This window comes from Rhinolophus hipposideros (genome assembly GCF_964194185.1).
Source record: "Rhinolophus hipposideros genome assembly, chromosome: 14".
Lineage (NCBI taxonomy): Eukaryota > Metazoa > Chordata > Mammalia > Chiroptera > Rhinolophidae > Rhinolophus > Rhinolophus hipposideros.
Genome location: NC_138060.1, coordinates 67,539,054 through 67,566,664, shown reverse-complemented (window position 1 = coordinate 67,566,664; position 27,611 = coordinate 67,539,054). Strand labels below are relative to the sequence as shown.

General features: G+C 51.4%; 1 protein-coding gene across 5 annotated transcripts in view; it reads right to left on the bottom strand.

Moving 5' to 3' along the window:
• The window catches only part of CNTN3 (contactin 3), a 180,649-nt gene that overhangs the window by 9,396 nt on the left and 143,642 nt on the right, over nt 1-27,611 (bottom strand). For 4 of the 5 annotated variants that reach the window (XM_081072445.1, XM_081072443.1, XM_081072447.1 and 1 more), the window contains 9 exons: nt 24,984-25,111; nt 22,404-22,579; nt 16,437-16,554; nt 15,478-15,636; nt 15,234-15,383; nt 13,365-13,435; nt 12,184-12,418; nt 10,662-10,777; nt 2,044-2,227 (listed from right to left, as the gene is read on the bottom strand). In XM_081072445.1, coding sequence (XP_080928571.1) covers nt 2,044-2,227; nt 10,662-10,777; nt 12,184-12,418; nt 13,365-13,435; nt 15,234-15,383; nt 15,478-15,636; nt 16,437-16,554; nt 22,404-22,579; nt 24,984-25,111 — 1,337 coding nt within the window. The remainder of the gene's footprint in view (nt 1-2,043; nt 2,228-10,661; nt 10,778-12,183; nt 12,419-13,364; nt 13,436-15,233; nt 15,384-15,477; nt 15,637-16,436; nt 16,555-22,403; nt 22,580-24,983; nt 25,112-27,611) is intronic. The other variant, XM_081072446.1, reaches the window with a different exon arrangement.

Sequence of the window (27,611 nt, the reverse complement as noted above, 5' to 3'; positions counted from 1 at the left end):
TACTTAAGAGCTTTATGCCCAGGGCGTGACAATAATTGTCTTCATAATCACAAAAGCCTCTCCAGAATGTGCGAGCAGGATTTGTAGCCAAAACCACCTCGATGGCTACGATGCCTTCAGAGCTGCCGGTAACAATATGAGAAATTGCCTCAGAAGATTCTGTTTTACCGGTATTTTGGCAGGTTTCGAAAATTACCAACATAAACTTTAACAATCAACCTAAGACGGCTCCTCGTACAGCCTTAGGAGGACTGGAGTCGTCATCCGGGGCGTTTCCTCTCCACGTAGGAAGCTTGTCCTTACTGTCACTCAAAGACCCACAGGCAGAGGCCCGCTGAATCGTGGGCACAGGACTGTACCGTTTTCTGAGGTTTCACTCCACTGTTGGGATCCCCATCGCGTGACAGCTCCGTGGCGAGGAGCCCTGGCGATCTGTGAGCACCTCACCAGGTTCTCAGCGCAGAGGAAACTCCCAGCAAAGCTGACGTTAAACGAGACGCAGAAATGCTGACCATGGTTAAGGCCGCGTCCTCCTCCTGCCTCTGAGACTCAGCAAAGTCATCTGCCCTCCTGCACCTGAGTGTCCTCCCCCCGGAAGTGACATTAGGAATCATTACGTGAAACGTACTTAGAACAGTGACGGGAAAGTGCTCAGTGAGAATCAGCCCCGCGAGTCACGCTCATCCCGTGAGCCCCCGCTTTCACTGGGCATCTGCACACTCCAAGTTAGAGGGCTCTGCTTCTTCTCACAACTTGTGTCACTCACTGTACCTGCCATGATGTTCCCGTTGATCTAGAACCAGCCCCCTCCTCCTGCCTTACCCACCACCAGGCTCTTCCCTGGGCCGTGACGTCACGCTGTCACTGCATCCTACTTTCCTAGGCGGTGTTCACATTGGGAGTACGTCGTCAGAGGACAGAGCCACAGAAACTTCTCTGCACATATTTGTGCAATCAGAATTTTTGACTGATGCTTTGAACATGTAAATGAAGACATATATTTAAATCTTACTAATTCAGAATTGATAATGGGAACACCAACGTGTTTAGTGAGGAGTTCTAGACACAGAGCATTTTCAGTTCATTGCCAAACACACCTTCCCCAGGGTCTAAGCCCAACTGCGTGTTGGGGATAAGAGACTGGGTCAGGCTTCCTCTAATTACTACTGCAGGACACAACATTAGCTGGCTGCCTGTAAATCTTTGCTGCAAAGGGAGGAAAGGCTCGTTTCCAAACGTCTGCTCTGCAATCTAGGACCCTAGCAATTTGGTAGCCAAACTTCCCTTTCTACAGACAATGACAGGTAAACACGTAAACTTCCCTGGGAGGATTCACGCTGCTTGGTTGAAATCCAAAGCAGCAGAATCCCGATTTACGCGCATCTGAACTTAGACGCCACACGAGCCATGATGTTCAACGTTACATTATCGGGCGCTGAGCCATCTTTGCCACCACACGCGAGTTCTCATACAAACTGGGGAATTATATATGACAACAGGGATGCACCGATGAAACAGGCAACCCAGCAAAACTTGACCGTCTCATTCTCGTAGAAAGCCAGGTAAGCAAACGATTTTCCTGAGTTAATAAATTTTGAAAATAAATTAAGAACGTCTCTAGTCAGAGTTTTTAAAGTATCAGTACATTCACGTGGACCAACATTGTCTGACGGCAAACTTTTACTGTACATCGCCACCTTCTGAATAATGTAGAAAGAAGAGAAAAATCACTTCTGATTGTTTGATGTGAATTTGTTCACGCGTATCAGAAATCCTCAAGCTTTGGGGGCTAAAAATACAGGAAAATAAACCAATCAAGTTGGTGGCATTTTAAGAGAAACGTGGACAGACACGTCTAAGAGCTCACGCTGAGCTTTTCCAAAGGGTCACCCGCGGGTTGGTGTGGTGTCGCTCTGCACGGAGACACACGTGTGGCTCTGCGTGTGCAGGCATGGGGCGGGGCTCACCGGCTCGCTGTCCCTTTCAGGCGACGCAGAAGGAACGCACACTGCTCCTTACACCGAGAGCCCCGGTCATACGTACGGGTTTTCCTGGTGGTGGCGGTCACGGTGGCGCTGAAGGGCCCGGCGCCAGCGCTGTTGTAAGCCCGGACGGCGCCGTGATAGGCCAGGTTGCTCCTCAGGCCGCGGAGAGTAGCCGACGTGCGGCTGGCGGCCACCGTCACTCTGCTGGCCGAGGCCTCCTCTCCACTGGTCCAGATCCGCACCTGTGGTCAGAAAGCATGAGTGGTGCCCGGGGCTCGCAAGGCACCTTCCCATTCCACACGTGGCACGAACGTGGGCTTGGGGATGGACTTACTTCCCCAGTTATTCAGCAAATATTTAAGGACCAACTGTGTGCCAGGTTGCTGCCTTCAGCTCCGTGCCACAGAACTTAGAGAACAGGGACTCGAGGGGACAGATATCAACAAGTACACAAGTAAGTCAGGTTAATTCAGAGTCAGGGCTGAATACTACGGGAGTCTAATCCTCAACGTGGAAAGTGAAAGCAAAACCTGCATTTTAGACGAGTGACCAGCTCCCCGACTGAGACCCTGATCAACCAGGCCCAGCTCATCTCCGGAAGGCTGCAGCTCTCAGACTCCATGGGACGGTGGGGAGCCCGAGCTGTCGGAAAAAGCCTGTCAAAGCCAGCTGGGGCAGTCCCACGGTGATGGCTGATGCCAACTGCCCATCTGTGTCTGCAGAGCTGCAGGGAGCAGCAGGTAGGAGTGAAGTATCAGTACGCGTGAAAATGTCTCCTGTGGACTTCCTGTTTCGGAAACGTGCAGAATGAACTGAGACTGTGTGAAGGTGTATGTGTACATAGTATGGAAATCAGTTAATAGTAACATCTGATAAAACCAGAAAACGTGCGGGGAAACCCCACGCCCCGTAACTGCCTCCAGTGTGAGCTGGAGAGTTCTGCAAAGCTCTGCTGAGACGCTTGGGTTGCTGGCAAAGTGAAAACAGGACTGAAACCAACAACAGCAACAAAACCACCCAACAAATGTCTTGTGAAAGGTTGAGATCAGATAGGAACACTGACCGTCCCTGCAGGGGCAGCACAAACATGGCCCCAGGCTGTTTCTCTCGTCTTTCTTGGGACTGCACCCTTCTGTCTTTCATTTTTCTATTCTTGATGCAAAACATGAGAACAGGAAACCACTCTGACGTGTAAATAAACAACTGCTTTACAGTGAGTGTGCTGATGTCAGTGCTGGCCACAGTGGGGACCTGCGGGCCTGTGGCAAGCCAGCAGCCACGTCCCTGTTAGTGAGGGACCCCCCCTCAGCCCCGGCTCACTGCGAGGGATTGGCCAGCGAGCACAGGGCTGGTTGGTGTTTCCTAAAGAAAGCAGAAACCCTGCTTTGAATGTGAATGCTCCCAGTTTAGAGTTGGCTCCGTGTTTTAGACAACGTGTGGCCCAGACAACACGTGCTTATGGGCTGCACCGCTTAACTGGTTTCAGGCCTCTGAGAAAGTACACTAAGTGACTGTTTTCTTAAATGAGCAGCTGTAAATTCTTTCTTTAAAGAATTAGTAGCACAAGGTGAATCAGTTATGGTCCTAACTGAGCACACTAACAGTACAGCTTATGAGTGTAAGTCGAATGTCCCTATGTATTTACACATACGTGTGTGAGTGTGTGTGTGTTGTGAGTGTGTTACATTCTGCAAGGAGGATGTGAACCCAGACGATTGGGACTAAATTGAATGCAGTTTCCACAGCTTTAAAGCATCAAAGTAATACTAAAACGTCATGACATTTTACCAAATAACATGCACACATCTGACAGACCCCACGCACTGTTGTAAACCACACAGGAGTTATTCATTAATTCAGGTGAGAATAACAAACTGTTTTTACCGTCGGTGTTTGACCACCGACGGGCACCGAGAGCTTGTACACATTAGGGGCCACTGGCCACACACACTGTAGCTGCTGTGAGGTTTGCACGACTCCAGAATGATGAGACACAGTCCCCGCCCTTGAAGCACTGTAGTTGTCAACAAGCGAGGTGCCTAATCAATCATTATAGTGGGACGTTACCGACAGCCTGAAGCCTTGTGCCCAGAGGCAGCAGTGAGTGGGAGGCAAACCACAGTTATTGGAATAACCCCCACTGAACGGCTGGGACAGCAGCGGCAGGAGCAGTGACGTGGCCCAGTCACGCTGGTCACTGTGCGGTTCTGACCCATGGCCTTTCCCTTGGTGTCAAATCACCTCAGTGGCAGCTGCTACGAAATTGTTCCCAGGGAGGCGATTTAATGAAGAACACAGATAAATTTTCCCTGGCACTGGAGTCGCTTTTCTACGTGAATGTACGGGGAGTGTGTGGAGGTACACGCCGGCAGCACGTGTGTGAAGTGCTTTCACTGCCTTCAGGGACCAGAATGAGATCTAATCGCAGGTGTCCACGCTGACAGGAGGAGAAATATCCGTACGTGGAGAACACGTGCACTGATGAATGTGATGGGAGTTGAATGTTACCGTATCATCTCACTGCACTGAAAATGGAATGAGCATGCATGTAACGGAAACAAAGACAGCGGTGACACGAATGTTTCCCATTTCTTTAAGTACTTAATCAGTTACGTTCTATAAAACCTGGCTCAAAGATATCTGTGTGAGGTTAGACAATTAAAAAAAAAACACAGAAGGAAAAGTGAAGGCGGAAGCAGAGACAGAGGCTCTGCTGCCCCTCTCAGCTGTCCTGTGAGGACGGAACAAACGTCCCTAAGTGGGATTACGGGGCACAAGCACCAGCCGGGTGAGGACGGGGAAAGGGCTGAGCTCCAGGGCGATGCTCGTGCTGACAGGTTGGTGCAGCAGTGGACGCGATGACGGCAGTGCGCATGAGAGAGAGAAGAGGGGCAAGTGCCACCCAGCACAAGGACCCGCTGACAAGGCCAGGCCACCGGCTCCCGTGCACCGACAGAGGCCGGCAGATGCGAGGCCAGTGTGCAGCCCACCCGAGGGGTCGGGGTGTGTGAGGCCAGAGGAGGCGACAGAGGGGACAGACTGGGCGGGTCCAGTATTGCGAGAGTCCACGCCCGAGAAACACCACACTGAAAAACAACTTCAGTGACAGAATTAAGCTGAAGACTAGAGGGCAGAAGGGAGAGTTAATAAATCCAGGACACGAACGACGGAAGTGACAAAGCCGTGGCAGACGCTGAGGACAACGTGAAAGGTTCAAACCAGAGTTCCAGGAGGAGAGATTAAGGAACAGGCAAAAGGTACGAGAAAACGCCTGATAACTTTCTGGAACTGAGCACCACAGCCGTTTTCGTGCTATCAATAAATGCGCACTGCGTTTAGTGGGGCAAACAAAACGCGTGTCGGCTGCCAAGGGGAGGGTGCTGGGCTGCTCTGGGCCTCGCCCATTTCCCTGACTCCACGCCGAGGCCAAGGTCGCCCCTGAGCAGAGGGCATCTGCGCCTGTTTGCCCGAGAAAGGGGCAACTGGCATTTCCTGGCACGCAGACCGCAGAGGGGCGACAGCAAGGTGGAACCGCACAGGTGAGGCCGGTCCGCCCACAGGGCCTCACACCTCAGTGATGGGCGTGAACCAACGCAGGTTAAAATGCCCCCTCCCGCCCACCACGTCCCGGGGACATGGCAGGAAACGCACACCTGGTCTCTGCAGGGTGTCCTGGGCCACAGCCCCCCAGACCCCTGGGGTCTCCGAGGAGCTAGTGTCCTCTGTACGCTAAGGAGACACCTGGAGCTGGGCCCCTGCGCAGCCTCAGGACGGGCTACGGTGGGGGGCGCGGGCACAAGGGTTACCACTCAGCCCCCTCCTGACAGGGGCTGCGGTGGGTCAGTGAGACGCACCCACGGCCACGCTGACCGACCCTCCCACGCGATGGAGCCGCCATGAAACCCCACCTGGGGGATCTGAGAGCATCCGGCCTTGGGCGCCGCAGGTGTGGGCGGGGCCTGGAGAGCAGGGCAGCCTGGCCCCGCCCCCGTACCTGTGCGTGCAGGTGTGGGCGGGGCCTGGAGAGCAGGGCAGCCTGGCCCCGCCCCCGTACCTGTGCGTGCAGGTGTGGGCGGGGCCTGGAGAGCAGGGCAGCCTGGCCCCGCCCCCGTACCTGTGCGTGCAGGTGTGGGCGGGGCCTGGAGAGCAGGGCAGCCTGGCCCCGCCCCCGTACCTGTGCGTGCAGGTGTGGGCGGGGCCTGGAGAGCAGGGCAGCCTGGCCCCGCCCCCGTACCTGTGCGCGCAGCTGTGGGCGGGGCCTGGAGAGCAGGGCAGCCTGGCCCCGCCCCCGTACCTGTGCGTGCAGGTGTGGGCGGGGCCTGGAGAGCAGGGCAGCCTGGCCCCGCCCCCGTACCTGTGCGTGCAGGTGTGGGCGGGGCCTGGAGAGCAGGGCAGTCTGACCCCGCCCCCGTACCTGTGCGTGCAGGTGTGGGCGGGGCCTGGAGAGCAGGGCAGTCTGACCCCGCCCCCGTACCTGTGCGTGCAGGTGTGGGCGGGGCCTGGAGAGCAGGGCAGCCTGGCCCCGCCCCCGTACCTGTGCGTGCAGGTGTGGGCGGGGCCTGGAGAGCAGGGCAGTCTGACCCCGCCCCCGTACCTGTGCGTGCAGGTGTGGGCGGGGCCTGGAGAGCAGGGCAGTCTGACCCCGCCCCCGTACCTGTGCGTGCAGGTGTGGGCGGGGCCTGGAGAGCAGGGCCCGCCCCTGAACTGCGCTCTTTATAATAAACAGGTGAGGGCAGGGGAGGTGCCTTCCTGAATTCTCTGCGCTGTTCCTGTCAGTTGTCAAACCCGAGGACCGGGTGGGGACGACCCAGGATTTACAGCCCGTGGATGGAAGTAACGGAGGCCTGGACTGGGGACGGGCACCTGGTGTGTGGGGCACAGGCTGAGCCCTGAACTTGGGGGGTCGGCCTCCAGCTCCACGTGCACAGCCTCGGAATTCACGTGAGTGGCAGAGGACACCCCGCTGCTGTCGCCAAGTTGGCGGAGTGGAGGAAAACCCACACTGGGGGTCAGAAATGTTCTGTTCCCAGAGTAGAAACAGTTCCCTTCATTCGCGAGCTGGGTGCAGTCGTCCCCTAATCCACGTGGACACGTTCCAACACCCGGGGGGGGGGGGCCGAAACCGCGGATACGACCTACAAATCAGGCACAGTAAGATATTAACAATAGACTACAAGAGGACAATTATAACAATAAACTGTAATGAACGCTCTGCGAATGTGACAGAGAGTAAAATACGGGTGGTCTGCACACGGCAGGGTGGCAGGTGGCAGGGTGGCAGGTGGCAGGTGGCAGGGTGGCAGGTGGCAGGGTGGCAGGTGGCAGGGTGGCAGGTGGCAGGGTGGTGACCCAGCACATGACCTGATAAACGAGACCGGTGCTGAGCGACTGACGTTTGGGGAGAAGCTGGACAGAGGCACGCGTCACCCCCAGGGGGACAGAGCGGGATGGCTCCAGGTGTCATCACGTTATGCAGATGGCTCGCAATTTAAAACTTGTGAACTGTTTATCTCAGGACTTTTCCACGTATATTTTTGGACCACAGTTGAACACGGTAACTGGACCGTGGGGGGGCTGGGGGCGTGCACTGAGCTGACGCCCTAAGGCTCTAGGTATCCACCGCGTCCTGAGGAGATAACAGGTTTCTCTCCAGAACCATGAAGCCGGTCCACATGCCAGTGTGTGTGCGTCTGTGGGTGAGTAAACAGAAACCAGCTTGAGGAATGCCAGGAATTAAAACACCATCTCTATTCTGCCAGTGATTTGGTTTTTCCACAGACTAATGGGCCGGTGCTGAGGAAACCTTAATATTAGTGCATCTGAGACTCCACTTAATTTAAACTTAAAATGAAATGCAGTCTGGAAAAAATAATGCTTGAAAATGGCACTTTTTAACCATTAAAGTAGAGGTATTAAGTCACAAACGCTATTTTAATCAACTAAAATCATTTTGTTTATACTTAGATTTTCAGAGACACAAATATTTCATCTTAGCTGCTTGACCGAATGCATTTACATCGGTGTCAGCAGGATCGCATGCTGTGGTGCGTGGGGGACACATGCAGACCTGCGTTGCAGGCTTCTCCCTCAGTCCTGGGGGGCTGGCCGCCAGCACATGCCAGCCCCCTCGCCCTCGGCCTCTCACCGGAATCAGGAGGCCTTTTTCCCTGGCTCCCCCAGGCTGAGCCACACTTTGGAAGGGGCCGTCTTGCCTGATAAAAGACACAGCTCCATCCATACAATCCTCGCTCACCCAGTGCCCGCTCTCTCCAGCATAACAAATCCTGCCACCAAAGCTGAATGTCCTCATTTTATTCATTCTAATTCATTTCTGCCTGCTTTCCACTTATTTAAACGTGCCTGGATTTTCTCTCTCCCATTTTCCTCTGTACATGCGACTCCTTCTAGAGTGAAGTGAATTCTTTGCCTGATAGTAGGGATTAGACTTCATGTATATGTCTTTTTTCAGGAGACTTTTCATATTCTCAAAAACTACTCAAATATTTGACATCTTTTTCCATTCTACCGAAAATGTTAGGATCTAAACACATTCTGTTCAGTGGTTTAGAACCGGAGGCTGGATGAAGACACTGGCACTTAGTTTGGTAATCGGCCCACGTTTCTGGCTACATTCCCTGCCAAACACCGAAAGACTCCACCAGGTCCCTGGGGATCTATGTTACTGCACAAGCAGACCTGTGTGTCTATCACTCCTCAAGGTCAATGTTCCAAGTGCTGTTCTCGCCTTATACAAACTGACTTTCCAATGGGCTCTGGACACCCTGCCAGGCCCTTGGTGCCCGAGGCCCCCACACGTGAACTTCACTGCCCTGCGTCCCCTTTGTCATGCCGGCGGCATCTCTTTTCCACATGCCGGGCACAAGAAAAGATCCTGACCTGAGTGCTACAGCTCAGGGGCGGAAGGAGTGGGAGCCCACGGAAGTCAGCACGTCAGCGACTCCATGCTCAGGTCAGAAGGGACATGAGCCTGGATGGCAACGACGACGTGTGCTCAGCACGCCGCGTGGCATAGGACCCACCCTCTCTGGGACAAGGGACAAGAGGAGCTGTGAGCAGATATAAAGCCACCTGGGGAAACCGCCACCCAGAGAGGGAGCCAGGAGTCTGGTAATTCAGTCCAATGCTAAGCCATTAGTTTCCCTGCGTGGGGCTTAAATCATTGCTGAAACTATGAAAATGCATTTTGTATCCTGGAATAATTTAAATCAGCTCCTAGGACTTCCCCGATTACCACCTGTTTCTCTTAGCTCGTCTTCTTTCTCCTTACATCTATCTCCGGAGCACCCAGGAATCACTGTCACCACTCGTGTCCCTCCAGGGCTGTACTCGTGTGCCACATGATGCTAGGCTGGCCGCTGGGACACAGACGTGCCAGTGCCAGTGCAGGGCGTTCCAACCCACAGCTAAGCTCAGGAGGGGGCCCGCTGGCTCACCACCCCCACATCTATCTGCCTCCCCCTCAGGCGGCACCAGCGGCCCGAGTCACAGCCCAGGGCTCTGCCAAGCGTCCCTGGGCACCTCACCGATTCTCAGGTTTCCTTCCAGTGACATCTTCTCCCAAACAGAGAGAAGTGGAGGCCCGAGCTCTCCTTGGCCCGTGGGCTATGGCAGCTTTACCTCATTTAGTTCTCCAGCCAGGCTGAATTATGATAGTTACCATTATTCGTACCTTGTTTGGATGGAGCCTCGCGGTTTTCATAGCTCGCTCAAGACAACACAGCAATAACAGAACCAAAACCACATTTATTCAATCAACATGTATGTTTTTGCCCCCTGCCGTGGGGCCAATGTCACCCAAAGCGCTTAGCACCGTGGGTCAGGCCGCCCAGTCCTGAGAGCACATACTCCATCCTAGTGGGTCCCACTGCAGGTCTATCCAACGCTAACACGGTAGCCACAAGCTGGCACTGCGTGGATGGCTGGTTTTCTCTCTTGTTCCCCGAACCCGGCGTTCCTGACGTGGCTGACAGGGGTGACTTCTACTTCCTTACAGAACATCTTTATCTGGATGGCTCCCTGTCCGCTTACTTTATGTATTCTGAAGTCAATGTCTCCCTAACCCATGCTGTCAGGCCGTCTCCCGTGGCTGCTACCATCCCTGTGGGGCTCGCACGCCACGAAGCCGTCTCACTGTATCCTCTTGTTTATTTCTCTTAATTGTGTCACAAGCTACAGTGGGTCCAGGAATTAGGTCTTGTCCTACGGTCCATAAAGGGCAGAGTTATAAATGGGGGGAGTCCGTCTCTGTCTACTGCCAGAGGAGTGCAACATGTGTTCATTTATTTTCTTTACATAAATTTGCTTTAACTCTGAATTCCATAACCCACTCAGCTAATGGGAAATTCAACCTCAGTCACTCCTGGGGCTCCCTTCCCAGAGCCTTGTCACAAAAACCTGCTATTACAGTGATCTGATCCCACGATACATGGTTTCCTTTTCTATGATTACTTTTTCTTTTCTATCCCAACTAAAGTGATTTTCATTCCGCTAGTTGAGTTACATTCAACAACCACTGATAGTCACATGGGACAATGAGCTGGGAAAATTTCAACAGAAGTCAGACTTTTGCTAAGACATCATTGTTACAAAAACTTTTGCATGAATGGAGACAAGGTGGCATGGCAGCTTCGACACGCGAGCTGATGAAAGAATTACCTCATAGCCGAGCAAGTGCCCGTTGGTCAACTTCCAGGGAATGGCGTTCCAGGAAAGTTGAATTTCTGAGGAAGACAGGCTCTGTGCAGAGACATGAGATGGAGCTACTGTGGGTTCTGTTTGGGGACAGAAAGGGGGAACCAATTACAATTTTGGTCGTTAATTAAAAAATGGACTGAAGTTCTTATCTCTAAAAAGCATTTTAACATATTTGAAAAATTATAGAACATTCTGTAAACATATTAGAAAACATGAATCATGTCATGAAAATAGAGGCACCGATCCATTTCTATTTCTTAGGGACGGATGGCATCAGAGCCGCAGGCTTCTCCTTACTTGACAGTCTCCTCTCCCGCACGTCCTTCTCATATCTCATTTTGTTCCCTTCTTTCCCTTTGTTCTCTCCACCCAACCACCACTACTTCTTTCCGCTACTTCCCACAGCTCCTGCTTGAGAACACCTATGCCCATAAATGCTGCTCCTTCTTCATCACCATCCCCACCATCACCACCGTCATCACCATCATCATCATTATTTTGTCAAACAAAGGTCATTCATTCAACAAGCATTTAGTGAGTAACTTCTTTAGCCCAGGCTCCTCTTTGGAAGGTGCAGACAGACATGCACAGAGTGCAGCACACGGTAAAAGACCCCCTTGGTAACAGACAACTCTGGGGGCTTCATGGGCTCCCCTCTCAGAGCACAGCTCTGAGTGACACTTTCTCCTCCAGAGTAAATGTTACCCCAATACATTTAATCTATTTCTTTGTTAAACGGACCATGGTACCAAGATAGATTTTTAGCCCAAACACGGACCTCTCGGATTTTTTCTCCTGAGAATTCAGGAGTTGGTTTGGGAAGGCAAGGAGCCCACAGGGCTGCTGCTCCAGGAGACACACGGTGACGCTGACCGGCCCCCTCCCTCACCAGGTGTGCTGTTTTATTCCTCCTTCGATTCAGTGGGAGGCCCCAGCATATTCCCAATAAATCCCTCACTTTTTTAATAGAGAGTAGACTCTCTTTCTGACATTGGAACAGAAAGACATTCCCCAAGCCATCAGTGGTAGAAAGGCTGGTAACAGGAGAAGGTGCAGAGGCGGGAGGGGAACGGCCGTGGCTGAGAACCCACACAGTGCACTCGCCAGTGACTCTCCCTGGGTCTCCGTCCCCCGCCTGCTAACATCCTTTCCTCAGCATAGGCACCACTGTCCAACGTGAGACTAGGGCTCCTCCAAGAGAAGATCTCAGTCGGACCCCAGAAAAGAAAGCTGGGGAGGGTGTGCTGTTCCCTGGTCACAAGTGGAACTAAGGATGGAGTCTTCATAAACGGAATCCTAACCAACTGGTGAGCCCTTGGCTAGCCGCTGAGTCTCAGCTCTCAGGGGACGTTTGCTCTTTGCCGCCTGCACTGGGCATCTAAGTGTGACTTCCACCATTGCTCCATTCTTCAACTGGAAGAAATGGGTGTGAGTCACAGGGATATCAGCTGCAGCTGACCTATGAGCATCATGGTCCCCGTACCTTCTTCTGCAGAGAACACTGTTGTCACTGGGCTAAATGGCCCTTCACCTTTGTTGTTATAAACCCCCACTTTCACTTCATACAGTGAAAATGGCACGATGCTGTCATTCCTGAAGACGTATCTCGGGGTGTCAGGAGACGTGACCACTGTCTGGATCCAGTTGGTGACTCCAAGAGGGCGGAATGCGACAACATACCCGAAGCCCTCACCGTTCTGCAGCTCCTCAGGGACTGGCTGTACCAGAGAGACAAGAAAACCCCCACACGTGACGGCAGGCCAAAGGCAAGGGAGCTGCCACCCCCAGTCTTTCATAAAAGCCATCAGATAATAACCAACATCCTATGAAGAGCAAACGTTCAGTGGGACACTCAGCTGCTTTTAAACAGACAAACAGCATCTTCCATCGCCATCCAGGTGACTGACTCAGGTCTTCTAAAATTATTCAGATTTTGAGCATCATATAAAATAAGAGGATGTATGGTCCCAGTCTGAATTCTGAATAATAATAATAATAATAATAATAATGATGATAATGCTAATTATACCTCATCTCTTAAGCCCAGTAAAAATCGACTAACCCCTAATGCTGAGTTTATGGAAAGAAATCGTACGTTGATAGGATAATTAAGTAAAAGAAGTAAAACTAGAGAAAAAGAAGTAAAAACAACATATTAGACACAAAGCTGCATTTGGATCGTGTCAAAAATTCCTACTGACATTCCCTCATGACCCCTGGTTTGTATGTTTTCATTAACACCTTCAAAGAATAGAGATAATGCCAGTGCCTTCTGACTTTAAAGGTGCTAATTAAGACTGTTCCCAATTGCGACATAAAGCCCTGGCTGAGGACGGCCGGGAAGCCAGCACCCACCAGTGTCCGTGGGTCTGTGTAGCTAGCGGGTCGTGCAGCTGAGTGCAAAGCTGCGAGGGCAGAGCAGGAGTAAAAGCCAGGACCTCTCATCCCTTTGTTTACCAGCCAGATGACTGGGACAATTATTTAGTAACTCTCTGCCTCAGTGTTTTCATCTATTACAAAATGTAGCAAGGATGCAATTTTAAAAATATGCAAAATGCTAGGAACGTGATTAGCACAGAGCGAGCACTGAAACACAGGAGCTGCTAGTACTTCCCCAGAAGCAGCACCAGCGCCACCCGAGGGGGAGGCTGCCCAGCCACTTACATCCCAGGTGATCACCAGCTCGGACCGGCTTCCACCTCCTCCACTGACTTCTGAAGGAGGCGCTTCTGGAACTGGGTGGGTTAGAGAGACAGAGAGGAAACCCTTTTTGTATGTGGCAATACGCATCTCAAAGAAGTTTCAATGTTGCTCATTTTTAACATCTGAAATAACTTGATCACTGTCACGTTTTAAACATACACATGCCTGCATGTATATGCATTATATATACTGTATATACTGTATGATGATATATATACATTACATATACTGTATATACTGTATGATGATATATATACATTATATATACTGTATATATACCAGTTGACCCCTGAACATAGCTTTGACCTGTGTGGGTCCACTTATACAGGGAGTTTCTTTGGACAAACACCTGTACAGTTTCTGATCTGCAGTTTGGAGTCCACGGATACAGAGGGCCAACTGTATACATTGTCCTACATCCGGGTATACAGGGGACTCGAGTGTCCTCATATTCTGATCCTATCTGCCAGGTTCTGGCACCAATCCCCTGTGGATACTGAGATACACCTTAAGTTTTCAGTGAATCAAAAGTTATACACAGACCATCAATTGTACAGGGGTCAGTACCCCATCTCCCATGTTGTTCAAGGGTCAACTGTAAATATCTTTGGAAAGATCATTAAATAATTTATATTTGCATGAAATTATCAAAGATTCAAACAGTAGGAAAAAAGGGCTCAGTATGAAGGTTAATACAACAGGAAAAGTGACTCAGCAGGGAAATAATGATGGGAAATAATCCAGCATGAACATTTCACTTGTGACTATTCCAGTAGAGTCATAATTCTCCAGTCAACTCTGGCTTTGCAGAAAAACGCCCAGGCTCAACTCCTCAGCCCTGTGATGAGACATTCTTCTTAACCCCACACAGGCGTCAGCTTTCTCACGTGCAAGTCCACAGAGACTTTCTGCTGAGGAAACCCCAGGACGCAGAGAAGATCTAAAAGCTCCCTGCAGGCGGCTCTTTGTTCACAGCATGCCCCCCCCCCACATGGAGAAAGTCCTCAGGATAGTAGGCACCCCTCAACTACATCATGTGCATAAAGGAATGGTTCTCTATTGCTCATCAGACCTGCCACTAATATTATCTGCATCATAGAAATGACTGAAACACACTCCATGCCTCCTATCTCGGCTTAGTCCCTAAAGTGACAGACAGGCTGCATTTAAAACATCATTTTAGTTAACGTTAACATTACAGATTCTGGAAGGAGAGTCTCTAGATCCTTTCAGATGCCTCAATAATGTGATATTACGTACACTTTGTGACTTTCAGTTGTAATGTTAGGATATTTTGAGAATTAGAAAATAGTCTGATGGTTCACGTTCACAGCGACCCCAGCTGGCAAATGTTAATGATGATTCTCTCTTAATTTTATACTTGAGGGGCCCCATGCACCCACTCATCAACTACTTGGCTCATTCACGGAGCTGATGGCACACTGAGATTCCCTGGCAGCCGACTCCCAAATGTCATTATCCCCCAGTTTGTCACTGCTCGTTATAAAGGAAACCAGCACTCCCCCCGTCAACAGGGTGGCCGTGTCAGAGAGTAATAACCGTAAGTGACAAAACCATCTTCCCTGCACAGGCACTAATCATGCACGCCAACGATGGACTGGACTTTCGAAAATGTCACACTACGTTAGAATCACTTCCACGTGAGTCTCTGACAAATGCCATGTGGCCAGTTCTGCGTTCGATAGGTCAGATAATTAGGACAATGGGTTACTGAGGCTGGCCCCTGCTGGCCTGCAGACCGAGTAAGGGAACTGGAAGTCCACGCCCCGGGGAACGTCTGACCCGTTACTCAGGAAACAGAACACTAACCTGCCTCTTCGGTTCTTACTTTTTCTGAGGGTAGACTGGGCTCTCCCCCGCCGATTTTGTTGTTGGCGACGACGCGAAATTCGTACTCCACCCATGGGCTTAAGTCGACCACGGTGGCCGAGTGTGCTTTCCCATCAGTGACCTCAGGCACTGCAAGGAGGAAGTCACCGGTGAGCGTCCACAAGCCCCTGCACTGACTTGAACTCCTCCGACGGGCGCTGTGGCATTTGTCTGCCCCCTTTACCTGTCGTGACAGTTTGCCAACCCACAGAGAAAGGCGTCCTCGCCTGGATGGAGTAGGAAGTGACCGGGCTATGGTTGTCTGTACCTTCTTTCCAAGAGAGTTGGGCTGTTGTGTCTGTAATTTCATCCACCTTCACGTTTTCTGGTGGTCCTGGTGAACCTAGGGATGGCAAGAAGAAAAACAGTGGGACGCTCTTCCATAAATGTCATCCCTTCTACCAAAGGGAAGAACATGTCACATGACCACTATAACACCTCCAACTGCTCCCAATTTCAAAAGCAATCGTGGCAAAGGCCATGAACCCAGCAATAAAACTACCACTGTCCCCACATTTCTGTTGTCAGATCTTAAATCTGGATGTGGGGCAGTAATTGCAAAATTGCAACACTCCCCGACTGCGGGGAACCTTGCTTTCTGAGGCCTCTGTGCCGCAGGATTCCTGCACTTTCCAAACTCAACGTGCTTTACTCTGGGCAAGGGTCCTGCCCTTGAACCTATGGGCACGTCTCTGTCCTTCCCAGTGTGTCATCTGGGGCTGCTCTATTCTATGACGCACTCTGGTCGGTCTTCAGTCTGCTATCAAATCAGCACATTGGACAGCAGCTCAGATCGGCCGATTTCCTCAGGCTTTCTGGGTGGTTCTGGTCCTTCTGGAAGGAGTCACGCTTGCGTGCACACACAGGTGCTGTTCCCTTCCGTATTAAACACAATCGCTGAATTAATGACTTGCTCAAAACACATCACCTTGGTAGCAGGTGTGCAGGGCTTACTACATGAGAGCAATTTGAAGGGCAGAGTTGAGATTCTTATTTCTTTGAATTAGCACCCGTCCTTATTGTCACATTGTGAAGGGGTTTAAATGCATGTGACACCCTGTGTGCTCTCATGCTATCTCCTCACGGCTTTTCCTGCAGGAAGAAATGCTCAGGTAAGACGTGAAATTACAAAGCCACGTTTACCTCTCACTATGAGGTCGGCGGCCGACGAAACGCTGTCCACCCCAGTCTGCACCATGCAGACATACCGCCCACTGTGTTTCAGCTGGATGTTTCTGATCATCACGTCACCCGATGAGCTCTGTTGGAGTAAACATAATGAGCGCACTTTCATTCTGAAAACACAAAGCACCTCGGAGGCTGTGGCCACCACCACTGTCACTGAAGGTCCCCTGTATTCAGAGACGAGACTGAGATGGGGGGGCACTGAGGACGGAAGGAAATAGCAGCGAGTTAAACCACACAGGAATGCGGACACAGGTTTCCGGAGCTAAACAAACAAGCTCCCCCCGGGCAGTTACGGTTTCAAACATAAATAAGGGCAGAGATTACAGTCTCAATCTATTCACTCCCACTAGGGTGACACTTGTTCTTATATCCACTGATCAGCACACGTTCACTCGTTTCCCAGTTCCAATCTGCCGGCAATTATCCGTGAAGAAGAGGAGGGAGACATCTGGGCATCAGGAAGTGACAGGACAAGGGCACCATGGTGGACACACACTGGTACTCAGGAAGCACAAAGCCCTTTAACTCTTCCCCACAGAATTAGGGAAGTCAACAGGAACCCCTCGATGAGGAAAAGCTAAAACACTGTAAACCCTGAAATAACAGCTGTCTGTATAGACATTTGCTGGGGTCCCAGGCACCAATTAACAGAGAAAATGTATTTCTAAAAGTTCAAATATTTGGTGATGGAAGGAGAACTGACTCTGGTGGTGATGTACAGATGATGAGTTACAGAATTGCACACTTGAAACCTAAGAATTGTACTAACCAATGTCACCCCAGTACATTGAATAATAATAATAATAATAATAATAATAATAATAATAATAATACTAAAACAGAAGCTCAACTTCCAATAGTCCTCGTTTTAAAAGAATGTAACTTCACGTTCATAAAATGACTAGCTGCAGACCAATTTCAGGCACTCATAAATATATGGGTTGAAATAAAATGACTTGGCAACCAAAGCCCTTTGACAATGGTCATGTACTGAAACTTCTCCTAGCTGGTGTGGGAGAGCGTGCCACGGCATTCATCTTATTCAATAAAAGGAGAGTTTGACTCAAGGTTTCCTAGTATTCGTCAAAAGATGGATTCCAGGGTCCCGCTTTCAGATGATCTCTTCAGATCTCTGATGGGTAATTTTTGGAGATTGCTTCCCATTCTTAGGACCCTCAACGGGCTGTCTGCTCTCTGTTGGGCGGATTCTGTGGCCGTAGCCTGAATTTCTTGAGTCCTGGGAGAAGGCAGACGTGAGGAAATTGAGGGCTGTAATTAAATGATAACCCAGAAACTGGTAAGTTTGCAGAGTTTCCTTTTCATCACGTTGAACATTTTCCTTTCTCTCCCACTCTCTCTTTTTCTCAGGGTTACTTAGAAATGCATCCCCAGGATCAAACCTTACATGCCTGCCGACCTTTAGAAAGGCTTAGGTTTCATGAGCTCCATCCACTTGCCGGAAAAGAGCTGTCATTTCTATAGGAATCTCTTCTTTTTGGTGAGGTTGGAACCGTTACTAGTAAGTCCCATCAAGGGGCTGGGGTGCTTTACGATTCTTCCCTACATTTATTTGCTTATTTTGAAAGCCTCTGGGTAACAGATGGAACAGGACCTCACTGTGGCCTCAGACACAGGACATGTCTTAGGCTCACTGGCTGGTTCTGCTTCGTGAAGGAGGAACGAGGAGCTTCATTTTGGGCTTGTCACTTCCCTTCACTTTGGTATGAATCAGTGAAGAGACAAAAGAACTCAGGTAGTTCACATAAAAACCAAACCACCTTCCTAAAGAAACGTAGTGAGGCTCACCATCAGGGGAAATATAATTTTTAATTATCTTTTTACACTGTAGAGTGGAAAAAGGAAGCAATTAACAAAGATATGGAGACAGGTGGACAACTGACTTTTTTCCAAGCACCAACATGAAATGGAGTGGATGATACATAAATGAAAAATAAAATTGAGCAAAAGTTCAGAGGAAACAAAATTTCCTCTGTTTGCACCTCTCCTAACAGGATATGTCTGTATTGCTGTTCTTGCACTATCCTCTCCCTCTCTCTCTCATCCTTCAGTGAAGCAGAACATCGAGTCAAGACCCATCTTCACAAAAGCTCCTGGAGAACTTGCCACATTAGTCACTCGAGGGCTGAGAGTCTAACACGTGGTGTCTGCTCTAGGATGTAAGCCCACGTCAGGTAATGGGTATATACATGTGGACAAATTGCTTTTACAAATCCAGAAGGTTTACTCAACAAAGGTTAAATGAAATTGCATGGCACGTGCCATTTGCAGGTGACTCCAGACCGAAAGGGACAGGGATGGCACGTCCTGTGGTGGGCATGGAGCTGCCGGACTCTTCTTGTCGCTGCCGGGACTGTGGACTGGGGCGGCCCTCAGGAAACTGCCCACTACCCACTAAGGCAGGACACACACACAGCTATGACCCCGCAGTCCCCTTCGTAAGCGTGTCCCCTGGAGATGAGCACACGTGTTCACGGGAGAGGTCTGCGAGGACCTCAGCGGCAGCACTGCCGTAACAATTGAGGAACGAAAACGTCCCTGTGTGCGTCACAGCCAGCAGGCACACGAGCAGCAGGGTGCGCCTTACAGACACAGTCTCCGGCCACGGACGTGAACTGACTCTAAGGATAGATCAGCACGGCAGAGTCGCAACATGAACATGCAGATCAGCAGGAAAGAGGACAGGGTACCAATCTTCACTGTCAGGAAATGTGCAGGGCGGTCGGCATGGCAACGAGGCACCATGGGGACGCCCGCCCGCAATATGGGTCGTTTCCTGCTGTCAGTGCTGGTGATCCGGGTGAGCTCATTCTGTGCAGTCACTGGGTGACCCCTGTGCTTCTTGGTAGAACATAGTGGCTCTCTAATCCGGTTCTTTACTACAAACGCACCTCTAAATTCTCCATTTTCAGTAGGGTCAGAAACACAACAGGCATTCTAACTCCAATTCTCTCACAAGAACGAAACGTCTAATAATAACTTTTTTAGAACATCCTACAGTTTCTAGTCAAGATGCAATTGAGTATTCCCAGACATTGAAAAACAAGATAAAGAAGGAAAAGGAAACCCCAAGGGGACGTCTCCCTTACAGCCCACCCATCCCTGCTGCCTCCAGTTCACTGCTAAGGGTTCAGAGACAATTAATTACCAACTGACTGCGCTCAGCCAGACCCGAGTCCCTGAGGTCCCCGAGGCAGCCCTCTCCACAGCGTGCCGAGCTTTCTCCTGTGACGGTGGCTGCTTTCCAAGAGGAATCCAGCGGAAGGAGCAAGATGGAAGTGCCTACGCTTGTGAGGGGGCTGCAGCCTGGTGGCATGGAGAAGTCACAGGGCCCACAGGGGGGCAAAGGGACAGCATGGGTCTCCCCGCTCAGCAGGGGTGTGGAAGCCACGGGAAACAGGAAGCTGGACGAGGAAGTTGCTGCTGCCATCGGGGGCAGACCAAGCTGCCGCCCTCCAGATCCCTCGGAACCGGCCACACGGCCTCTCTGGGGCAGCTGACAAGTGGGACTCTATAAGAAATGGGATCTCACCCTCTGCCTTTTCCTCGGTTCCACCCAGCAGGTTCAAGTTAGGATGGACAGCGAGTTGGGCTATTTGTTCTCCAAGGTTCTTCTTTGCACAGTTGTTTTCAGTGACTGCCGGGAACCCAGAACAGATAAAAGTCCCCAACCGGTCAGGGCACCCTCCCTTTCCCATCAGCAGCCTGTGTGTGAGCCAGAGGGAGGTGACACTAGCTGATGACAGCGGCAGATACGTCCCAACGCTTTGCCTGGTACTTCAAAGTGCAGGTTTTTCACCTCAAAGTCTTACTGAAGAAAATCAAGGAAGGTGAGGTTTGGTATTAAATATGACTGTCCTCAGATATTAGCCTATTTTTTCTGGTAAAGAGCACGATCTGAAAATTTTAAAGTCAGTATAAGGAGAACAGTTACACAAATCAGAGTTTTTACTGTAATGAAAAAAATGCCTAATGTTTTTGATTTTTGAGTCTAAAATTTTAAATTGACCCAAATGTACCATTTATTCTTTACTTTCTTATTCATGTTCAGATTAATTAAATGGTATACTAACAAATTATATCTTGCAAAGTAGAATGAATTTCTTTCTAAAATTGGAACACAAAATCTCAACCAGCATGAAAAACTACAACTCAACAAAAGGCAAGTAACCCAACTAAAAAATGTGCCAGTCACCTTGACCCCTGGGCCAGGAGTCACCACTCCATCCTAAGGGTCAGTAAATAGCTGAACAAACTGAAAAATCAACAACTCTTCTTAGATCTGGCGGAGAAGTGAGGTCCCAGAAGACCGCTGCCTCCCAAATTGGGGACCAGCTGGCGGCTGCAGAGGGTCCGCGGTGTGTGGGGCTGTGGAGCGCCCGCCCTCCCCACACCTTCCATCAGCAAAGGCCTGTTCATGGCAGTTCCTTTCACCTGATGCTCCACGTCGGCCTTTCAACAAATATTCACAAGGCTCACTGACAAGCACAGGCGTCACAGGACTCCATTTACACACAACGTGCAGAGGGCGTTTACAGACAGAAGGCAGAACAGTGTTTGCCTCCCTCTGACAGAGGGGAAGTGCGGGAGGGGAAGGTCACGATCCGGGTTTTTGAAGAAATTACAATAGTCTGCAAATGAGTTTGGTGATGTTGCAAAATTCTGTGAATATACTAAGAACCATTCACTTGTATACTTTAAGTGGTTGAACGGTATGGTATGTGAGTTATTTCTCAATACAGCTGTTAAAAACAATGTTTTAGCCGTAAGGAATAAAAAATTATGCCATGATCAGCAGAGACCGTTTTCCTCCTCATTTACTTCGATGTAGTAATTGTTGATTTACTGGTTTTATTAGATTTACTCCTGTTTTGGACAAGTCCTCTGTTTCTGGATGTACCCATTGACTTAGCCCCACCTCCTTTTGCAAACCAAACCAGACCAAACCAGACCAGACCAGACCAGACCAGAAACGTCAACTGCTAGCTCTTTCCACCAATCAGCATTAGCTCCAGCCTCCAGAGATGAGCTGTTTTATGCCCACAAATCACGGATGCAGGTAAGATCTGGTTCTGGGTATTTACAATTTGCTGGGTCTGGAGGGGCAGTGAGACACAGCCAATGAAGGATGGCTGACTCTCAGGGCTCGAAGAGATTTTCAGCAGCATTTACACATGGCTGTGTTCGGATTCACAGGTGCCAGTGTATGCCCGGTCACACACACACACACACACACACACACACACACACACACTCACACACTCACACCTCTTCAGTGCTCATTTACGGTTTCAATCGGTTACCAGTAGGACGGGTCCCACAGGGGCTCCTAGTGTGTCATGAGACCAACCACAAATCACAGACGGCCCTCGCTAGGGAAAACAGTCAACTCACAAGAACAACAGTGATGCCCTTCTATGAAAGTTGAAATTCACAGCAAAATCTCCCTGAAGTTTCTTAGTTTGTGCACCTATAAGACAGAAAACCTACCGCTAATTCAGGGCAGTATCGAGGATTAACTGTGCTGAGCTCCCGCTGGACACAGAGGCACCCAGCAGATGGGATGCGCTCAGCTTCCTAATAAATGTGTCATGTTGGAAATAAACACCGTGTTGGAAAGCGTGCCTTTCCACGGGCTACAGAGGACGGAGTCATCATGGATAATGGCATTTCATAGACAGGCAACAAACATCCGTTTTAATGACACGACCAGTCAGAGGCTAAAGCAAACGCGCTCACTGCCTGGTGATTATGGGTCATAAACTGAGAGCACCACACAACTGAGCACCCGATTCCCTCACAAAACACATTCCCGGGCGTCACGTGTGTGCCAGATGCTGGGTTGGGGACACTGTGTCACAGCCCCGTGTCGTCTAAAGGGCAGGAGGAACGTGCACAACTTACCCCACCAACCTTCTCAAAGTGAGACCCGTGTTTCTGGAAGTCGGTGAGGACCCCGTTGAAGTACCAGGTGAAGGTGACGTCCAGCAGGGGGTCGTGCGCCGCCTGGCAGGGCAACACGACGCTTTCGCCCACGGAGACATCCATGCTGGGCGGCGCCACAGTGATCCTCGTGGGGTCTGCGGGAGGAAACGACGTTTTAGTACAGCGTCAGCATTTTCTCTTTGAGGCGCGACCTGCAGGCAGACGAGACGGCGAGCGTCACGCAGTGTGCACGTCTGTACACACATCTGCACACGCGTGCGTCTCGGTCGTCTGTCTGCCAGGTTACACTTGGCCTTTCTATGCAGCTTTAACACAACTCCTTGGATCCACAAATTCGCTAAAAGAACCACGATATCCGAATTTACAGGGTACGTGCGTTCAGTATGTACATTTAGTCATGCGGCCACAGCCCTGTCGGCGACACCGCAGAACAGAGGCCCACACAGAGCCCTGCGGGTCCCCCAACGTTGAACGACTGGAAAATGTATCAGTATCAAAATTTAAGTGGACTCAACGACTACACGAAAGGTTTAGAATCGATACAAAACAGGAGTCCTCGGGTAAAACGTCCATGAAGGTGTTTTCCTTCCCCTTTGCAAATGTCCGCAAGGACGTTTCCTTCTCCGTCGTCCCCACTGCCCTTGCGTCTGTTTGCCCCCACGTTCCCACGGCTTCTTCCCACTTCTGTGCTCCATGCGGCAGCAACAGCGTCCAACAGAATCGCTCAAACACGCCGCCGGCACTTCTCTGCCAAACCCCCTCTGCGAGGCGTCCTGCTCCGGCCGTGACCCCGGGCCCCACCTCCAGCAGCGGCCGCCACACGCGTCTGACGTCTTCTCCTCACACTCTCTGAGCCTGGTTTCTCCCACATGCTGCTCATGTGTTTCCGGGTCCTTCTCGTTACCCTACATCCGTGTCCACTGCTCTTTCTTGTTCTGTCTCCACTCCTGGTGATTTTATCCATCCCGTGTCAGGCACCCAGCTCTGTGCTAACAACCCCTGTGTTCACCGCCCTCCTCCACGTGTCTCCCCAAATCCCGAGTCACACACCCAGCGACCTACGCGTCACACTGGGCATGACTGCTCACCACTGTCCCCTTCTGCGAACACAGTAGGATTACATTCGTGACAGGTTGGAATGCAGGCACGGCCAAGTGCTGACACGCTGGCCCACGGAATGAAAGTCGGAGTGTGTGTGGCAGCGGCAGGCAGAGGCCTGGAGGAGCAGTGGGCGTGTGGCCTGTCTCCTCTTGTCCCGCAGTGGTGGCGTGGCAGGCGGTGCAGGCGCTGGGACCCTTCACTCCCCAACACAGATGCCATGGCTGACCCCAGGGTCTTGCAGCACGAGGGCAACAGCTCTCCTATTTTAATCCCGACGTCCTGAGCTGCTGCCTGGCCCCAGAGCACTGGCCTGCTGGACACACGAGCCTCAGGCGGATGTCACACTCCACGCACCCAGACAGGCCTCCTGGCCTGCCCTCTCCGCACGCCTGTGCCACCACAGCCTTTCCCATCTCCACGGGCCGACTGTCACTCTCCCTGTTCACCAGGCCGCCTGCGGTCACCTGCTCTCCTTTCTGTGTCCGGGACGCACTCCCAACATGTCAGCCCTGACGCGGCCCCCAGAACCCGGCCCCCCCTACCTGCTGCCCCTGGGCCAGGCTCTGGGTTGCCATCACCTGCTGCCCGAGGCATCCACGGTCTCCTGAGACCTCTCCCGCCTCCGCCCTCCATTGTGCTGCCTGTGCCCACGGAGCGGCTGGGTCATCGGCCCCGCCCCACTCCTGCGCAGCAGCCTGCACTCTCCCCTCCCACTCACAGCTGCCGTCCCAAGGACATCCCTTGGGGACCCCCAGTGCTGGTCCCCAGGATCCATGCGTGGGGCTGTCGTATCCGTGAAATCGCGGTCAGATCTCCTCCCCGTGGGGCTGATGCTGTGTCCGTTTCTGCTGCAGCCGACATCCCACACTCTGCACTTTCTACTTGTTTGCACCTTTTTGCTTTTTGTTCCGACTGCTGATTTCCTTGGACATCTGGCAAAAGGAAAGCTCACGAGAGCAGCGGGTCACTCGGTTACTGACATAACGCAAGCGTCCGCACAAACTGCATCCTCAGACTTTTTTCTTGAATGAATCAATGGACAAAATATGTCTACAAGTCTAAGTGGTTCTTACTGATATCAAAGGTGATTCCAGGGACTTCAGCATCTCCAGAAAGTATCAAGGATGTTGGAAAAGTCAGTGTACCCGAAATACCTGACTTCACAGAACGCACGAGACAAAGGCCAGGCCGCAGCACGAGCTGCCTGTAACCCCCCTGCCCGCCATGCCGGCGTGGGGACCGCGCGGGGCACACGGCCATGTGCCAAGAACACTCAGCGCCGACCTCTCGACCTTCTCCTGTTAACAACCACACAAGTGCACGCACAACACCTTCACGCAGCCCGCCCTGCAGACGGTGGAAACACTTTTCCTTTGACGGCGAGTCCACACCGCACAGCTCGTCCCCGCGGGAGGTGACCGTGCGACACGCACTCACCTGTCACGACCACGTGTGTGGTGTCGTTGGCTTTCCCAAATGGGTTCTCGGCGACGCAGGTGTAAGTCCCAGCGTCTGCTTTTGTCACGTTGGCTATTTTCAGTCCTCCATCATTTAAAAAAGACATTCTAGAGGAAACACAAATTACACAATCAATTTACTATCGTCATTTTTTTCCCCAAGTAAATAGAAATTTTTAACGAAAGTGTGGACTTAAGCTCGTACTTTTAGGGTAAGATAAAGCATCCCTTAGCATTCTTGGAAATAAGCATAAGAGAAGATTTACACACAGGTAATTTACAAAACTGAGTGAGAACAGCGGCTCTTCCCGGTATTTTTACGTAGCAAGACGTAACATTACACCTAATTTGGGGAGGCCTTTATCAAATAAAGGTGGAATATTCTCCAAAAGTACACGGTGTGGCAGATTAATCTTGGGTTAGCAGCGGGAGTTTGGAGAAAATAAAAAGTAGCCAGGAGAGTATTTCCGTTAAATTTGAAACGGTGTGCAAGAAATAAGAAACCTTGTTGCCTGTGTTTATGAAGCCTGGAGACGCACATCCCACCCAGGACTAATCCAGACATGGGGGCTGCGCGTGGTGCCCGTGAGGGAGCACGGCCGGGCAGCGGGGGCAGCACCTGGGTTTCCCGCAGGAATGTCCTCGGGCCTTTGGCATCTTGCTAACTCGTAAGGAGACGGGCGGAGGGCCTTACCTGGGTTTTGCCAGGGGAGGCCCTCCCAGGGTCTCTGGGTTACTCTGAGCAAGACGGTGTCGCCGCCATGGACATACGCCCAGCGCGGGGCTCCGAGAAACAAGGAGCGAGTGTGTAAATACCGTGAGCTCAGGTCCTGAGCCCTGGTACTTGTCCCTGCTTTACAGAGAGCTGCTGTGACAGGCTGCTCGGAAGATTGGTGGCCAAGGGGCGCCGGAGGGCCAATGAGAAGGGGCTAACTGGCAGCAGCCCCGCCCCTGAAGCCTCACGGCCCATCCTGGCTGTCCATCACGCCTCTGCCTCCCTTCAAGTTTAAAAACCTTTACCATCCATAGCGCGCCTGATGTTTGCAATGCCTGTCATCTCTTAGGGTTCACATGTTTGCTACGTGAATGTCACACTTTCCCAAAGCAACGGTAAACTTCTTAGAAAGATTCACAGCCCCAGAGTCAGCCTGACACGGCGTGACACATGCAAACCAGGCTCACTGACGGCTCCCAGCACGGCCGCACAGGACGCAGGGAAGGAGCTGAGGTCCCGGCCCAGCCTCTCTGTGCTGAACTGTGTGTGGCCGGACTTCGTGCGTGTCAGAATGTGATGGGTCTGAGTGTAGGAATCTAAATTATCCAGACACGCCTCACATTTGTATGTGTGTGTACGTACACGTATGTTCTTTCAACAGGCTCATCTGCGTGAGACAGTCGTGGTGGGACCGTGTCTGCTCGGGGGCCTGTGTGTGACCCTGGGTACAGCCACCCACGTAAGTTCACTGCTCGTGTTGAAGTTTTAAGTATATCAGGGTATCTTTAATACAAAAGGGTTTGAGGACGGGGGCCCCGAAGGCGTCCCAGGGAACAGCACTGTGTCTGAATGATGTGAGGAGCTAAGTAACGGGGCGCGAAGTGCCCAGGACGTCCCGAGGGGTCTGTAGGAAGTGCTGAGTGTGATTCCCATGGAAGCCTGTCGCTCGCGGTGGGTGTGCCGTGCAACTGCTCACTTTTCCCAGGAAACCCCTGCACCTTGCTCCTGGGAGGACAAAGCCTCTTGTACTATTAATAGTAGGCAACAGCCACTGACAGGGACACCACGAGAGGTGCCAGTGAAGGGACCCTAGGGAGGAGCCTGGAGAAACACAGGCAAACGTCACAAGATTCCCCCGCCCCTGCTTGCCCAAGCCTCGCTGAGACCCTCTGCTGACATCACACTGCCCCCCCCAAGGGGCAGAACGACTGTCCCCTAAGCCTGAGCCACATTCGGGTCAGGCCCTGCCCCCTGTGACTTCCTGTCCCCTCCTCCTTTGCAGGTGTCCAGTCACCCACCATCCTGTAATCAGCTAGTGCTGCTTCTTGTCTTGGGGCCTTTAGAGAATCTGCTCCCTGGGTCTGGTTAACGTGTCCTCAGCCGCCAGAGCTGGGTCACTCCCCGAGCCCGTGGTCGGACTGAGTCTCCCACCGCCGAGCCTACACCGCCAGCGCTTTCGTCAGAGTACTTGGCGACCGGCCAACTGCACGTGTGTGATCCGTCCGATGCTGGTCCACTCTAGAGACCGGGAGCCCCTGCAAGCAGGGAGCGTGTCTGGGTCTATCACGCTGAATTCCTGCGCCTGGTACACTTCCTGCCACAGAACAGACGCCCCAGAACAGTCCTTGCTGAAGCAATAAGTGATGGTACGCCTGCGGACACAGCTGCAGGAGAGCTGGGGAGAGAAGGCAGGTTGCGAGGCACTGAGGACTTAGTGAATTAAAAGGGAACGGATGCAGGAAGTGTGCAGACTATTACACACACGCCTGCACACATACTCATGTGTCTACACACACACGTGTACGTGTGTACCTTCCGTATAAGAAATATGGACTTGCATGTATTCATCTGCGTATGTACATAAAAGCATATGGAACGAAGCAAGATGAGGCA